The sequence below is a fragment of the Somniosus microcephalus genome, chromosome 8 (genome assembly GCF_052327205.1).
Source record: "Somniosus microcephalus isolate GS21.2 chromosome 8, FLI_Smic_1.0, whole genome shotgun sequence".
Taxonomy (NCBI): Eukaryota; Metazoa; Chordata; class Chondrichthyes; order Squaliformes; family Somniosidae; genus Somniosus; species Somniosus microcephalus.
This window is the reverse complement of record NC_140994.1, coordinates 53161586-53179302: the sequence shown is the minus strand read 5'-3', so window position 1 is coordinate 53179302 and position 17717 is coordinate 53161586. Positions and strand designations below refer to the sequence as shown.

At 47.6% G+C, this 17717-nt stretch overlaps 1 protein-coding gene across 4 annotated transcripts in view; it reads right to left on the bottom strand.

Moving 5' to 3' along the window:
- Positions 1 to 13105, bottom strand: part of LOC147113523 (leucine-rich repeat-containing protein 27-like) — a 122370-nt gene extending 109265 nt beyond the window's left edge. For 2 of the 4 annotated variants that reach the window (XM_085994729.1, XM_085994731.1), the window contains exon 1: positions 12871 to 13100. In XM_085994729.1, coding sequence (XP_085850855.1) covers positions 12871 to 13041 — 171 coding nt within the window. In that variant the 5' untranslated portion in view covers positions 13042 to 13100. Of the gene's footprint in view, positions 1 to 12870 lie in introns of all 4 variants that reach the window. The other 2 variants (XM_085994730.1, XM_085994727.1) reach the window with 2 other exon arrangements.
- Positions 13106 to 17717: the final 4612 nt, after the last annotated feature.

Below are 17717 nucleotides of genomic sequence, written 5' to 3'. Positions count from 1 at the left end.
TCTGTGTGTTCTAGTTATTGTTAATAAGAATCACTGCACACAAACCACAAGAATAAATTCAACAGGTCTTTACTAGTCGAAGGTCAGGCTGAACTGCCCAATAAATCATTACACAGCACTTATATACCGGTGTGGTCACCACCTGTATTACAGTATACAGCAGCCAAGATAAAGTCGTGCATCTCTTAAAATAGTTCTCTTAAAGGTGGAACGGTTACATACACCACAATCCTCCCTTTTTAGCTTAACAGTATATATTCCCCATTTAACATAACATAATAACATATATACACAACTTCATGTAAAAACAGTTCACAGATTCAGTCTCTGAGGAGGCCTTCTGATCCGAGACAGATAACGCCTTTCAGGGGACTCTGGTTCTCGTTGCTGGGGTGACTCATCTAGTTGATCCCCTATGGATAGGACATCATCATCAGGTATATTCACTTCTGAGGTAGATGCTTCAGGTTCGCTAACTTCCTCCACGGTTGTCTCTGTCGTAACCATGGGCTCGACCCTTGTTCTCGATCCCACCAGCTGGTCAGCATGACGTCGCATTACGTTTTCACCAACATCTACCGTGTACATCAGGGGTCCTTGTCTGGCCCGAACTGTTCCAGATTGCCATTTCTCGTTTTTATAGTCCCTGGCTAACACCGGTTGTCCTATTTCAAAACTCCGAGTGGGCTTGTTATTGATATGCTGGAACTGTTTGTTTTCGACTTCCCTCCGCACATTTGGTTTTAACAAGTCCAAGCTGGACCGCAACTTCCTGTTATAGAACATCATGGCAGGACTTTGGTTTGTTGTTGCATGGGTGGCGTTTCGATATGCCAGTAGGAAATTGTCCACCTTGTGTTGCAGTGGAATCTGATCTTCGCTCATGGCCTTTATTGCCTTTTTGAACGTCTGTACAAACCTCTCGGCCAGCCCATTCGTAGCTGGATGATATGGGGCAGAGGTATAATGTTTCACCCCATTCTTCTTCAGGAATTTCTGGAATTCCTCTGACACGAACTGTGGTCTGTTGTCTGAACATATTTGCTCTGGCAATCCATTTCTTGCAAATATCGTTCTTAGCACCGTGATCGTCTTCTCCGAGGTAGTGGTAGTCATTTTAATCACTTCTGGCCATTTAGAATGTGCGTCCACCGCAATTAAAAACATGGAGTCCATGAATGGACCAGCAAAGTCAATATGTACACGTTGCCATGGGGTTGAAGGCCATTCCCATGGCTGCAGCGGTGCAATTGGAGGTGCATTTTGGACTTTTTGGCACCCTGAGCAGCTTTTCGTCAGATCCTCTATCTGTTGGTCGATACCCGGCCACCACACATAAGCCCTAGCAAGGCTTTTCATCTTGACTCCCCCCAGATGACCTTCATGTAGTTCTTTTAGAACTCTCTCTCTTAACTTAGGAGGGATAATCACCCTTGTTCCATACATCAATGTTCCCTGACAGATGGACAGCTGTTCTCGTCTTGCTGAGAATGCCGGTAACAGTGGATCACCATGGGCTGGCCATCCCTTTACTGTCAATTCGTAGACCCGGGACAGTGTCGGGTCATTCCTAGTCTCCCTTTCAATATTTGCATTGGTGACAGGTAAACATTCAATGATGGTCGAGTGAAATAACTCCACCGGGTCAACCGTCGGTGCCTCCTCCTCAGTAGGTAGTGGCAGGCGCGACAGCCCATCAGCATTACTGTAGTGGCGCTTCTTAGTTTCCAAACAGGCAGCCACTGAGCTGTGGGGCTGTTAACAACGAGTAGACGCGTGTCGAAATAAAACGTTCCCAAACGTAGCTTTGTCTTTTAAACTGTTTACTATAACACTTCACAAACGGAATTACAAAGCAAACACATATAAACGAACACGGTCAAAAACTGTATTGCTCCAAACCTCACAACTTCTGCCTCCTTCAGCCACGTGGAGTTTAAACTGTAAAATGGCTGCATACCATGTGTGGCTTAGGGACTGTACCATTGTGGCAAGAATGAAGGGGGTGTCTCGGACTATACTACTGGAGCAAGAAAATAGGGGGTTTCTTAATACAATAAGTCAATCAGGTAAATTAACTATTATGCTATTTAACCAATATTTTAAAGTATTTTCTTAAGCTTTTATGGCTCTTACATTCCGGCCCCTAATTGACTAGGCACATGAAGCGTATCAATTACTCAAACATTAAGAGTCATAAACTAATGAGTTCAACATATTTACAATATAAGTGTCCACTTTTTTCGTTCAGGAACTTTTCACGCTGCTTCTTGTAGCAGGCAGAGCTTTGTGATCGGTCTTTCCAGGGTACTGGTCTTGGTTTGCAAACAAACGCGACGAACGACGCCTCTGGAGTCTGGCATGGTCTTAATTATTTTTCCCATCAACCAAGAATTTCTAGGGGCTGAATCATCCACGATTAAGACAATGTCTCCGACAATGAAGTTCCTCTTTATTTTGGACCATTTTTGACGCTCCTGTAGCAGAGGTAAGTATTCTCTTGTCCATCTGGTCCAGAAAAGGTCTGACATATACTGAACTTGCCTCCACTTCCGACAGGCATACAGATCTTCCTTTTTGAAGACTCCCGGGGGCATGGCTGGCTGTGTTTTCAACAACAACAGGTGGTTCGGAGTCAGGGCTTCGAGGTCATTGGGATCATCTGACGTCTTAGTTATCGGTCGGTCATTAATGATGGCTTCGACCTCGCACAGAACGGTTTGGAGTCCCTCGTCGTCGAGCGCTTGCTGCTTCAGTACAGAACTGAGTAGTTTTCTTACGGTGCGTATCTGTCTTTCCCAGACACCTCCATGGTGGGATGCAGCCGGAGGATTGAAGATCCACTTAATTCCTGTTTGCATCATGGCTTCCTGTATTTTAAGCCGATTCCAACCTTCAATAGCTTCCCGTAGTTCTCTCTCCGCTCCGACGAAATTAGTGCCATTATCAGGACGCATAATGGACACCTGACCTCTTCTACAGACAAAGCGCCGCAAGGCGTTAATACAGGAATCAGTGTCAAGCGTGTGTGCCACCTCAAAATGAACTGCTCTGATGGTCCAACAAGTGAAAAGCACACCATATCTCTTGACAAGGCTCCGTCCTCGCTTTACCTCGAAAGGCCCGAAATAGTCCACCCCTACGTTTGTAAATGGGGGCTTGTCTGGTAACAAACGGTCTTCAGGCAGGTCTGCCATTTTCTGCTCCCCAGCTCTAGCGTGTAACCGTCTGCAAACAATGCATTCAGAGTATTTTTCTTATTACAGAATTAGCTCCTGGAATCCAGTATCTTTGTCTTAGCTTCGCAAGCACATGATTCCTCCCACTGTGTCCAATACTCTGGTGTATATGCTGAAGAATGAGAGTAGCAACCCGGAGGTCCTTAGAAAGGATAGCAGGATGCTTGGCCTCCTCTGGCATAGCAGATTTGTTTAGTCTCCCTCCCACCCTCAGTACTCCATCTTGCAGTGTAGGGTCCAGCTTGTAGATATGACTACCTTTCTTGATTGGAGTATTTCGCTGTAAAGCTTCGATTTCTTCTGGGTATCTTTGTCTTTGACTGAAGCAAACTATCTCCATCTCAGCCTTGGCCAAATCCTCCACGGTCAATGAATTCTTACCCAATGTGGTCTTGTGCTGATGCATATACTGCTGTAGAAGCATTCTCTGCTTATCGGGGTTACTTTCAGACTGACTGATAGTGGCTCGGTACTCTTTTCTCTTACCGCTCAGGTGTAGCAGCAACTCTTTCAACCTTAGAAACCATGCAGCTGCTTTCCTCAACTGGTGCCATCCTGAGAAATGGTTAACAAGCTTGTTCACTGTGTCAAAGTTCTCTTTCGTAGTTATGAGATTTACTGTGACTGATCTCTTGACTTCGACGTCGTCTTCAGCAATCTGACTTGGCATATCTGGTCTTTCTGGCCATGATCTCTCTGTTTCCAGCAGATAACTTGGGCCTTGTATCCAAGTTTCACTCCTCATGAAGTTTTCAGCCTTCAATCCCCGTGAGGCTTGGGTTTAATGAGGTGTTTACATACCTCCATTGAGATGGTTGTGTAGCTTCTCTAACGGATGAGATTCTGTTTGCTACGAAGGTCTTGAAGCGTATCTTCTCATTCTCTATATACTTCAGCACCGTCGTGCTATCCGTCCAGAAGACAGATTCTTCTAGTGGGAGCTGTAACTCTTTCCGCATCGCCTGGTCAACTTTAACTGCAACAACCGCTGCCGTCAACTCCAGTCTCGGGATGGTGACCTGCTTCAGCGGAGCCACCCTGGATTTCCCCATGAGGAAGGCACAATGTTTTTGGCCCTGTTGATTTGTCAGCAAGAGGTAAGTAGCCGTGCCATAGCCGTCCTCACTGGCGTCCGAGAAATGATGTAGTTGAGCCGTCTTTGTAACTCCAAAACTCACGGGCTTGATGCATCTACTGACGTTGAAGCTAGAAAGTTGTTGCAAATCTGTCAACCATCTGTGCCATCTCTGAGCTTGACCTTCTGGGATATCTTCATCCCATCCTCTCTTGTCTCTACACAGCTCTCGTAGCATCAGCTTCACCGGCAGAATGAGTGGTGCCAGGAATCCAAGAGGGTCGTAGATGGAACTGACCACGGAGAGAATCCCTCGTCTTGTGGATGGTCTTTCGTTCACCATTATCCTGAAGTTGAACGTGTCTGACTCGATGCACCATTGTACACCAAGAGCTCTCTCGATAGGAAGGACATCGTGGCTCAGGTCCAGATCTTTGACTTCAGTGGCTCTTTCCTTTTCTGGGATAGAAGCTAGAACTGCTCTGCTGTTGCTTATCCACTTAGTCAGATGGAATCCTCCATTCGAACACAGAGTTCTAAGGTCTCTTGACAGTGCGATGGCATCGTCTTCTGTTGACACGGACTTCAGACAGTCATCGACATAAAAGTTTCTGAAGATTGTCTCCACAGCCTCTGATGGTGCTTTGCCTTTGCCATCTTCTGCAGTTTTTCTGAGAGCGTAGCTTGCACAGCTGGGAGATGATGTGGCTCCGAACAAGTGTACGGCCATTCTACATTCCACCATCGCTTGACTAACGTTGCCATCTGGCCACCAAAGGAAACGCAGAAGATCAGCATCTTCATCAGGGATTCTGACTTGGTAGAACATTGATTCTATGTCTGCCATCATGGCAACGAGCTCTTGTCTAAACCTAGTCAAGACGCCAATGAGGGTATTAGTAAGATCAGGACCTTGAAGCAGCTGGTCATTCAGTGAAGTTCCTCTGAATGAGGCGGCGCAGTCAAACACTACACGGATCTTTTTCTTCTTTGGGTGATACACACCGTGATGAGGAATGTACCAGACCCTTCCATCGTCTCTGTTCAACTGTTCCTCGGGCACTTTTACAGCATAGCCTTTCGCTATGATGTTTCTCATGAAGCCTTTGTAGTCTTCGTGAAAGTCGGGGTTCTTGTTCAGCTTTCTCTTTAGACTGATGGCGCGTTGCTCTGCTATGCAGCGATTGTTCGGCATCTTCGCGGTCTGTCTTCTCAGTGGCAAACCAATGTGATAGTGGCCATCAATGAACTGTGTAGGCCTTGTCATCAAATCCATGAACTGATGGGTCTTCTTGTGACATCTCTGTCTTTTCCTCACAGCTGCGTTCTGAAAAGTCTGCGTTGAACTGCTGTATCAACAGCTCTTCAATGCTTGCGATAGAGATGCGATTAACTGTGACATTTTGTCGTTCCTCCTTGTTCGACTTGTTGCCATCATCTCTCCTTACCGGTCCATTGACTACCCATCCAAGGGCTGTCCTGACGGCGTAGGGTCCGTCATCCTTGCTGTTTATCACCTGCCATGGCTCCATAGTTTTGTAGGCATTGGTTCCAATTAATAGGCCAATTTCTGCTTCAATGTACGGGAGATGCACCTTTTCTAGGTAAGGCCATCTATCCACATCCTTCTGCAGGGCTAAGTTCCCTATTCTAACAGGAATCTCCCTCTGTGTGAAAACATTAGGCAGGTCTATGAAGTCCTTCTCTTCAAGTCCACACACTTCTAACTCTGACAGGATATAACTTTGCATTGACTTCTCATGACCCATGGTGCGTAATAGGATTTCTGTTCTTCTGCCTCTAACGTTCAGCTGTCGCATGAGTGATTCTGTGCAGAACGTTGCTGAACTACCTGGATCCATGAAGGCGTAAGTCTCCACAAGCTTCTCGCTCCTCTTAGACTTGATCTTTACTGGTACGATGGCAAGAATACAATCACTGTCACCGGCCCCAGTGAGTCCACAAGTCTCTGGTTCTAGCGACACCAAAGCACTTGAAACAACCTTCTCGTCGGTATTGTTTTCTTCACTCTTCTTAGAGACTTGTTCTTCTTTATGGATATGCAGCAGACTGGGATGTTTCCGAGTGCACTCTCTGCATGTTGTTCTTTGCTTACAGTTTCTACTCAGGTGCCCCTGAGAGAGACATCCAAAACATAGGCCGTTGTACTTCAGGAATTCGATTCTGTCCTTATGTGGCTGTGCTTTGATGTCGCTGCAGAAATCCAATGTATGATTCTTCTGGCAGAATAAGCATGGCTTCTGAAAGGCATTAGCAGGCGTCACTGTGCTGCTCTTTTTGGGAGATGAGTTCTGGGGCCTTTCTTCCTCGGCCTGAGTGACGATAGTTGCAAAGCTGCTTCCCCTGGAACCACCTTTCCTGAGAGTCTTTGATTCCACAGGCTTGGCTTTCACTCTTCCATCGGTGGTCGGGCTGGCATCCTGGATGTTTCCAAACAATGGGTCCCTAGCAATTTTAGCCTGTTTGTCTATGAAATTCACTAAGGCTGCAAACCTGGCTCTACTTTTCCGTCTCTCCATTATCTCAAAGGCTGTTCTTCTCCATTGTTCTCTCATCCTGTAAGGAAGCTTAGAGATGATGATTCTCATAGTCGTAGGATTGTCCATCTCTTCCATGAATTCAACATCCTCCATGGTGTTGCGACATCCTATGAGGAAAAGAACATATGCGTTCAATGCCTCTCCGTCCTCCGATCTGATCTGTGGCCACTTGGTAGCCTTTTCAATATATGCAGTGGCTATCTTCAGCTCGTTACCATAGTGCTCCTGCAGCAACTTCCTGGCTTCTATGTATCCCCAGTCCGGTCTCATGTGTTCACAGCTTCTGACCAGGTCTTGTGGTTTACCACTGGTGTACTGTCCCAGGTAGTACAACTTATCACTGCTGCTCTCTGTTTTGGAGTCAATGGCTTGTTCAAAGGATCTGATGAAGGGCTTATACTTGAGTGGGTCGCCTTGGAACACTGGTATGTCTCTTTGAGGGAGTCAAAACAGATTCTGTTGTTTTACAAGCATCTCTGTAATTTCGTTCTGACGTTGCATCACTCGGTATAGGCTTCTCCCTGTGTCTTCAGGCCTCTGGTGGTCATCAGCAGGGTCTAGTCTAGACCGTCTGACGTCTGGGGTAGCATCACGTGCTCCTGTTAGTGGAGAGGCCACTCTTCCACGCTGTAATGCCAGGGGATTGCCTTCGGACTCTCTTGTAACTCTTGAAGGTGCCCTGGATCCAACTCTATGTGACAACATTGACTGGCAGTATTCGCCCCCGCCGTCCCGTGAGCCTTCATAATCTTCATACGCACTCAACTTGGCGTCTGAGACCACGATAGCTGTTTTTATCTCCAGCTGTTCTTTCTTTGCCTGCACCTGGGCCTGTTGGGCCTGCAGTTGGGCCTGTTGGGCCTGCACTTGGGCCTGCAGTTGGGCCTGCAGTTGGGCCTCTTGGACCTGCAGTTGGGCCTCTTCCCGTTCAAGAGCTTGCTTCTCCGCTAAAGATGCTGCGCGCGCCATCAACGCCGCCCGTTCAACCTCCTCTCTCATGCGTCGCGACGAGCTTGTGGTAGAAGCGACTGACCTGCATCCAGAAACAGAGCTACCTTCTTTTTGATTTTTGCTCGGTCTGGCGGAAGTCTCTGAAATGCTATCGTCTGGTCCGACTTCATCATCAACTTTATCTTTCTCTGCTGTATCAGCATCTTGACAAATCTTTAACATCCACTGTTCTGTGGCCTTGATATAGTCCTTAATGCTGGTTGATTTAAGATCAAACCAGTTGTGCTGATCAGCGTTTCCCTCTTCTTCAGACAGAAGTGCTAATACATCTTCATTGAGTACATTAAATTCTTCATGCAGCTTGGAGAAATCGTAATACATTATGTCTTCAGCTTTCTTAATATTAGCATTATCTTCCATGAGACGATCAATTATCTTCATTTTTCCAGTTATCTGAGCTAATTTAGCCTTCCTTGCACCTATGCTTCTATGTAACTTCTCTTCCATTGCCTTTGGGGGGGGAGCTTTATTTCCCTCTTTTGGCCAGCAATCCTTCTGGCTGGGGGAAGCTCCTGGCTCCGTAAGGCCTCGGCCATTTTACCCGCAGCTCTTATTTAGCTTCTCAATAGAATGAACAAAGCAAGTAAGTCACAGTCACTGTACCTTCGCTTTCTTATATTGTCGTCTGGCTCCGTGACCATTCATGTATACGTTCGCCGACGATTCCGTCCTTTCCTTCTTAGGGAGCAAGTTTTTGACTAATGTAGTGGCGCTTCTTAGTTTCCAAACAGGCAGCCAGTGAGCTGTGGGGTTGTTAACAACGAGTAGACGCGTGTCGAAATAAAACGTTCCCAAACGTAGCTTTGTCTTTTAAACTGTTTACTATAACACTTCACAAACGGAATTACAAAGCAAACACGTATAAACGAACACGGTCAAAAACTGTATTGCTCCAAACCTCACAACTTCTGTCTCCTTCAGCCACGTGGAGTTTAAACTGTAAAATGGCTGCATACCATGTGTGGCTTAGGGACTGTACCATTGTGGCAAGAATGAAGGGGGTGTCTTGGACTATACTACTGGAGCAAGAAAATAGGGGATTTCTTAATACAATAAGTCAATCAGGTAAATTAACTATTATGCTATTTAACCAATATTTTAAAGTATTTTCTTAAGCTTTTATGGCTCTTACAATTACCATGCTGCTTTGTACCTTTGAATTCTATCGGATATTGATGTGCCCCTAGGAAAAGGGACCATCTCTGGAGCCTCTGTGCTGTCATCACCGAAACACCCTTCTTAGGGTTAAAAATGGATACCAACGGCTGGTGGTCTGTCAGCAGTGTAAACTTCTGACCCTGCAGGTAATGATTAAACTTCTTTACTCCCCACACAAGGCTGAGAGCCTCCCTATCTATCTAAGCATAGTTGCGCTCAGCGGAGGTCAATGATCTGGATGCAAATGCGACTGGCCTTTCCAAGCCATTTGGCAACTTGTGTGAGAGTACTGCTCCAATACCATAAGGAGAAGCATCACACGCTAAACGAATAGGTAGCGTTGGGTTGAAGTGAGCCAACACTTCCTCTGAGGTGATCAATGCCTTGCTTTTGCGAAAGGCCTTCTTACAGTCCTCGCTCCACTTCCATGGTACTTCTTTCTGCAAAAGAGCGTTCAGCGGGTGCAGCACCGTGGATAGATTTGGCAGAAACTTATGGTAATAGTTAATCAACCCTAGGAACGACCTCAACTGGGATACATTTTCCGGAGCGGGAGCCTTCACAACAGCTTCGATCTTGTCAGGTGACTTGTGCAGCCCCTCCTGGTCAATGACATGACCACAGTACGAGATCCGTTTCTGAAAGAACTCACATTTCTGGCGATTAACTCGAAGTCCATATTCCTTCAATCTGGTGAGCACCAGTTTCAAATTTGCAAGGTGTTCCTCATCGTCATCTCCTGTAATCAGGCTATCGTCCAAGTAACATTGAGTGCTTGGAATTCCCTGTAATACCTGCTCCATGGCCCTCTGCCAAATTGCTGGAGCCGAAGCCACTCCAAAAACCAGTCTATTATATCGATACAAGCCTCTGTGCGTGTTGATTGTGAGATACTGGCGCGACTCTTCCTCAACTTCCATCTGTAAGTACGCTTGCGCCAGGTCTATCTTGGTGAAGTGTTTCCCGCCAGACAATGAAGCAAAGATATCCTCAATCCGCGGAAGCGGATATTGCACCGTGTGAAGCACCGGATTAACCGTGATCTTGAAGTCTCCACAGATGCGGACCTTCCCCGGTTCCCCTGGTTTGTTACTCGATGAACGCTTCATGACGGGAACAATGGGCGTGGCCCACTCACTCCAGTCCACCTTAGACAGTACTCCTGAACGTTCTAGCCCTTCCAGCTCAGCTTCCACAGCAGGTCGTATCGCATAAGGTACCGGTCTGGCTTTGAAAAATTTTGGGTTTGCATGTTCTGCAATCTTGATTTTTGCCGTAATTCCTCTCAGTGTTCCCAGTCCCTGTTGGAACACCTCTTAAGCCTCATCCAATATTCTGGACAATCGTTCAGGTTTGACATCTTTTTTTCCGGAATCTACCGTTATTGCTTTTAGGGAGTGCCAGTCCATATTTATTTTCCTGATCCACTCCCGTCCCAGAAGTGGTGGACCTCCCTCAGGTAGTACATATAAGTCCATTCCTTGGTGTTCTTTGCCCTTGTGTACCACCTTGACTTTTATCTTTCCGATGGGGTATACTCTTTGCCCCGTGTATGTCTGCAATACTATCTCCGTATCCCGTAGGGGAATATGTGTGAATAACCTTTTGTAATCTTGCTTATTCATGACCGTCAACGCCGATCCGGTGTCCAATTCCATCTTCACTTGGACTCCTGCTATCTGAAGTGTGACCCAGATAGTTTGTAGGTCAGCTTCCTTACTCACATTGTGAATTCTCAGACTACCCAGTTCCTTGCTGTTGGAGTCTGAATCCGAATTCTGTTCATCTGAACTCTTCTCAGCCACCTTATGTACCTTTCTGCACTTTTCCTGCGGTGACTTTTTGTTGCTGGTCTTCTTTCCTGACCGGCATACTTTAGCTATGTGACCAAGCTTGCCACATTTTCTACATTCCTGATTTTTAAACCAGCATTGGTTCTGATCGTGTGTTGTCTTTCCACAACGATAACATTTCGCTGTACCCAAAGCCATTTGATCTACGCTGAGTACCGCTGCCTTCAGCTGCATTTCCGCAGTGCCTCTCGCTGCGGCTTCGTGCGATGCTGCAACAGTGACAGCCTTATCAAGTGTAAGATCATTCTCTTCAAGCAGCCGCTTTTGTGTTCCTTCTTTCGACAATCCACACACGAATTTGTCTCTCAGTGCCTCTGTCAGTCTTTCCCCAAACTGACAGTATTTCGCTAGCTTACGCAGTTCAATTAAATACTCCGCGTTGCTTTCCTCTTTCAGTTGCGTTCTCGCATAAAATTTAAATCGTTCCGCTAACATCAGCGGTGTGGGGTTCAAATGATTTCTCAGGACAGCAACAATATTAGCGAAAGCCTGATCCGCCGGTTTAGCTGGTGATAGAAGATGCTTCAATAGCCCGTATGTCTTCGCACCCATTGAGTTTAGTAAGGTTAGTGCTTTATCTTCATCTGATATTTTATTTGCCTTACAATAAATGCGTTCTACATACGTGGCCCAATCTTCAACATCGGCATCGAAATCGTTGATGTTACCACGCTTAGGCATCCTCGCAATCTTCTTGAGAAACAAAAAGAAATTTTTCTTTTCTTTTTTTTTTCAAAATGGCGGTTTCCCGCGCTTGTCTTCTTCCCCCGCCTACGAAAATGGCAGCTTCCCGCGTTTGCCTTTCTCCCCCGCTGGCTGTAATGGCGATTGCCGTATTGCTGCGTTCGCCCTCCCCAGCGGTTCTCAAATCGTGCCTCCCAGCCCCTCTTGCAGTCCGGTCCTTTCCCCCGGCTGCGGCTGAGTTCTCCGCGGTTTTTTTAAATTATTTTTATTTTCTCCCGCGCCTCGCGGCCTCGGTAGCTGCCCGGCCTTTTTCCCCGGTCGCGGTCGAGCTCTCTCTCGACGCTGTTGCGTCTCCCAGCCCGCTTGCAGCCCGGTCTTTTACACCGGCTGCGTTTGCATTCACCGCGGCTCCCGTGCCTTACGCTGCCCCAGTCTCAGCGCCTCTGGCCCCGACTTCTGTCCGGCTCTTTTCCCCGGCCGTGGTCGAGTTCTCCGCCCTTATATCCTCTGTTTTTCCCTCTCCTACTTCACAGCCAACGTGGCCGACTTGCTGCTTGTCGCTGATCGGCTTACCCACCACCGTGTAGAAGGGATGATCACTGCCTGTTGCTGATGGAAGGCTTCGTGTCAGGATTCTTCCTTGCTCTTCAGACCCGAGTCTTTTCTCAGCAGGATGATGAGGGCGGATGCCTCTTCTCGACGCCCGTTAAACTGCCTTGGATATATCTTTGCCGCAGGGTAAGATCGTCATCGTCGCCACTGTTAAGTCTGTGTGTTCTAGTTATTGTTAATAAGAATCACTGCACACAGACCACAAGAATAAATTCAACAGGTCTTTACTAGTCGAAGGTCAGGCTGAACTGCCCAATAAATCATTACACAGCACTTATATACCGGTGTGGTCACCACCGGTATTACAGTATACAGCAGCCAAGATAAAGTCGTGCATCTCTTAAAATAGTTCTCTTAAAGGTGGAACGGTTACATACACCACAGTTGGCGTCAGAGGGGTTGGTTGGCATTAGAGGGGCTTGGTTGGCGTTAGAAGGGCTTGGTTGGCGTTAGAGGGCTTGGTTGGCGTTAGAGGGGTTTGGTTGGCGTTAGATGGGATGGTTGGCGTTAGAGGGGTTGGGGTCAGGGGGATTTGTGTTCAGGTGGGAGTGTTAGTGTTTAAAAAAAACACTATTGCCGACACATTGCCAGTGGACACGTGCATAAAATAAACAAACTGGCACCTCACAAAAATCAGGCAGCTCACTCCCGGGGTTGCGGCTGCGAAGCTGCCTTACCTTTACGCTGGGCATTTGGAGGATGTGCTCAGGCAACTGTTCCAATCCCCTTCCACTTAAATCGATCATTTCACAAGGCGGGCTTGGAATCGGGTCTGGTGAGGCCGGTGGCCCGGCCGCCGCTTCACCCTCCCCGCCCGCAGGGCTGGTCCGCCGCTGCGCCTCCTCCATCTGACGGGACCGGCCTCGAGCTCCGGCCTCCGGCCTCAGCCCGGCAAACACTCCGAGTCTCCATGGCGACGCCGTTTGTCATCACTACGGGTCGCCGCTGCCAACCAAGCGATCTGTGCTAGACTCAAAAGGCGAAACGTGTGTTGTGTTGACTTTGCAGAGAACAGCAAAACTGGAAATTTGAAATTTAAAAAAACCCAAAAGCTGCTGGAAATACACAGCAGGCTAAATTTTGGTTGTAGACCTGTGTTCATAACACAGAATATTAACGTATCTTTTTACAGATGCAGACAGACTTGCTAGTTATTTCCAGCATTTTTCTGCAGAGAAAAATGCCATGACTATTGGCTACAAATGTTTTTATCTCACCAGATGAGTGGTGGATGGAAATGTTTTAATTTTCAATCTATTAAACTTCAATTCTTTCTACAACAAAATACTGCTGGAAATGTGAAATAAAAACAGAAAATGCTGGGAATACTCAGCAGGTCAGGCAGCATCTGTGGAGAGAGAAACAGGGTTAACATTCCTGGTCAATGACCTTTCATCAGAACTGGAAAACGTTAGAGATGTAACAGCTTTTAAGCAATTACAGAGGCAGAAAAAGGGGGAGGGAAGGAAAGACCAAAAGGGAAGGTCTGTGATAGGATGGAAGGCAGGAAAGATTAAATGACAAAAGGGATGATGGTACAAGGCAAAAGGGAGTGTTAATGGGACAAGTAAAGAAACAAAAGATGGGTCTGGAGTAGCTGTAAATGGCAATAGCAGAATCATTACCAACAGCTGCTGTCCAAAAAAATGGGAACGGTAGTTATGATCTGAAATTGTTGAACTCAGTGTTAAGTCCGGAAGGCTGTAAAGTGCCTAACAGAGAGATGAGGTGCTGTTCCTCGAGCTTCCATTGAGCTTCATTGGAACAGCGTAGGATGCTCAGGACAGAGAGGTCAGAGTGGGAGTGAAGCGGAGAATTAAAATGACAGGCGACACACTTGCGAACTGAACGGAGGTGTTCCGCAAAGTGATCACCCAACCTGCGTTTTGTCTTCCCAATGTAGAGGAGACTGCATCGTGACCAGTGAATATAGTGTACCACATTGGAAAAAGTGCAAGTAAATTGCTATTTCACCTGGAAGGCGTGTTTGGTGCCCTGGACGGTGAGAAGGGAGGAGGTAAAACAGCAGGTGTTGCATCTCCTGTGTTTGCACGGGAAGGGGAGGGGGATGTTGGAGGTGATTGAAGAGCGGACCAGGATGTCGTGGAGTGAATGGTCCCTTTGGAATGCTGAAAGAAAAGGGGAAGATGTGTTTGGCGGTGGAATCGTGTCCTTTCCCTGCCTTTGTACTTGCTTAAAGCCTGTTATATCTCTAACTTTTTCCAGTTCTGACGAAAGGCCATTGACCTGAAATGTTAACTTTGTTTCTGTCTCCACAGATGCTGCCAGGTGTAGTGTATGTACCCGTCTATCTTTAAGGGAACTATTGAATGTAACCGTTCACCTTTAAGGGAACTACTTTAGGTGTGGCACTATTTGTTTGGCTTCTGTATACTGTAATACCGATAGTGACCACACCAGTATATAAGTGTTGTAGCAGGATTGCTGGGGCAGATTCGCCCGGACCTTCGAATAGTAAAGACCTGTTTGTTTGTTACTTCTGAAGTCTGTGTATTTATTAACTGCACAACCCACAGACTTTACAGTGGCGACGAGTCCGATCGTACCCTGCGGCAATATTACCAAAGCAAGAAGAGCGTCGAAGAGAGGCAACCGCCCTCGTCGTGCTGCTGGAAGAAAACACGAGGCTGCAGCAGGAGAAAGGTGGAAGACTTTAGCAACAAAAGCTTCCATTAGCAACAGGCACTGACTACCCTTCTACCACGGTGCGGAGTGAGCCGATCAGCAGGGAACAAGGCGGCCGAAGAGACTGTGAGTAGGGGAAGGTGTAGAAGTATCCGGAGGATAAGGGCAGAGCACTCGACCTCGGTCGAGGGGGAGCTGTGCCGGCCAAAAGTCGGGTCCAATGGCGTCGGGTGACAGCCGGACCGCGATCGGCGGGAAAAATCCGGGCAGCGACCACAGCCACGAAGCGCTGAGCCTGCGAGTAGGCGCGGGAAGAGAAACCCAGCCGCAGCCGGGGAGGGAAACACCGGTCTGCGAGAGGACTGGGGAGGCGAACGGGAACCGTGCGGGTGAGAGCCGGGTGCGGAGAGAGAGACTGCGAGGAGCCAGTCCAGCGGCTGAGCTGTTCTCCACCAACGGGGTACTCAGAGCCGGCAAAACCGAACATGCGGGAGTGGGTGAGAGACACAGCCGAAAACGGGGTGAGAGACTGCGCGAGAGCCAGTCCAGCGGCTGAACTGTTCTCCACCAACGGGGTACCCAGGGCCGGTAGCACCGAACGTGCAGGTGAGAGAGCGACAGAGCCGGGTACGGAGAGAGAGACTGCGCGAGAGCCAGTCCAGCGGCTGAACTGTCCTCCGTTAACGGGGTGTACCCAGCGCCGGTAGAGCCGTGCGGGCGGGAGGAAAAGACATAGCCGAGTAAGGGGAGCTGTGCGGAAGCCAGCCAGCGGCTGAACCTGTCCGCTGTGGGGGAAGCGTACCCCTTCCACCGGGAAGAAACGCGGGAAGCCGCCATTAGGCGGAGAAGACGCCAGAAGCGGGAAACCGCCATTGAAGTGGGCGGGGCGAGAAAGAAAGAGCGGGAAACCGCCGATTTCGCGGGGAAACCGCCATCTTAGAAACAAACAAATAAATAAGAATACTTAAAGAAATACTGGTGCTGCTCCCAAGGGAAGAAAAATGCCTAAGCAAGGGAATATTAACGACTTTAATTCTGAAATAGAAGACTGGGCCACGTATGTGGAACGCATAGAGATCTATTGCGAAGCCAACAAAATAGAGGAAGACGACAAGGCGATAACATTGCTAAACTCGATGGGGGCAAAAACATACGGGCTCTTGAAGCATCTAATAGCACCAAATAAACCAGCGGATCAGACCTTCGAAGAGATTGTGGCTGTGCTGAAGGACCACTTGAACCCCACACCGCTGATGCTGGCTGAACGATTCAAATTCTACGCAAGAACGCAGAAGAAAGACGAAAGCAATGCGGAGTACTTGGTCGAACTGCGTAGGCTAGCGAAATACTGCCAATTCGGAGGGAATCTGACAGAAGCGCTGCGGGACAAGTTCGTATGCGGATTGTCCAAAGAAGGGACGCAGAAGCGACTACTGGAAGAGAACGACCTCACACTGGACAGGGCTGTCCTTATAGCTGCATCGCACGAAGCCGCAGCGAAAGGAACGGCGGAAATGCAACTAAAGGCGGCGGCACTCGGGGTGGACCAAATTACTTCAAGCACAACAAAATGCTACCGTTGTGGGAAGACAACGCATGACCAGAATCAATGCTGGTTTAAGAACCAAGAGTGTAGGAAATGTGGCAAACTGGGTCACATCGCGAAGGTATGCCGGTCCGGGAAAAAGACCAATAATCAAAGGAAGCCACCACAAGAAAAGTACAACAAGGTACACAAGGTGGCTGAGAAGAGTTCAGACGAACAGAATTCAGACTCAGACCCAAACAACCAGGAGCTGGGTAGGCTGAGAATCCACAATGTGGGTAAAGAAACGGATCTACAGGCCATCTGGGTCATACTAAAAATAGCTGGAGTCCAAGTAAGAATGGAGCTGGACACTGGATCAGCTCTATCAGTCATCAACCGAAGGGACTACCACCGGCTATTCTCTCACATACCTTTAAGAAATACCAAGTTCGTATTACAGACATACACGGGGCATAACGTATACCCCGTGGGGAAAATAAGAGTCAAGGTGAGAGATAGGGGTAAAGAACACCCAAGAATGAATTTGTACGTATTACCTGAGGGAGGACCACCACTTCTAGGACGGGAGTGGATTAAGAAAATAGACATGGAATGGCATTACCTAAAAGCCATAATGAGGGAGGACTCGGTGCAAGCTATTAGCTCAGATTCTGAAATGGATGATGATAAGACCAAGTCAAATATGGAAGACAAGGCTAAAAGGGACTTGCCGACGATGGGAAAGAAAACAAAGACATGCAGAAGGACTTATGGTACCAAGAAGAATAAAGCTGCAGAGCAGAACTCCAGGTTGACAGAGAATTCTGAGCCTGTTCAAGCAAAGGATTCATCCATGACAGAAGAACACCGAGCTCGGACGCAAACTTATGTCAAAGTACGGCAACAATTAGAACAGTTGAGTGACCGTCTCGTACAAGAGATGAAAAATATGGAAAGGTTCTGGGACACCGAATGGGAGAACCTGGAAAGACTACAGAGACAGCTAGCTCAAACAGAGAGCGACCATAGAGCCATCGTGGTCAAATACCAATCACATTCCCCTGATGCTGTTCAGGAACTAGAATATTTACAGAATGAACCAAAGGAAGAGGAATCTTCAGGGAGCCAGGATTTTATTCCAGTTCTTCTCTACGACTCCTTACAAGCAGAGTGTGAGAAGTTGAAAGAACAGTATGAACAGGCCCAGGCTACAATTCTGGAGGGGGTTAACTCGGCAGCCTCCGAAAAGCTAGTTTCAGTAGAAGCATATGAACAACTAAAGGTTGAACATGAGCAAGAAGTCCAAAGGCTGCAGGAAATTCTTGATGAGCTCAAGGCCAAGACAGACTC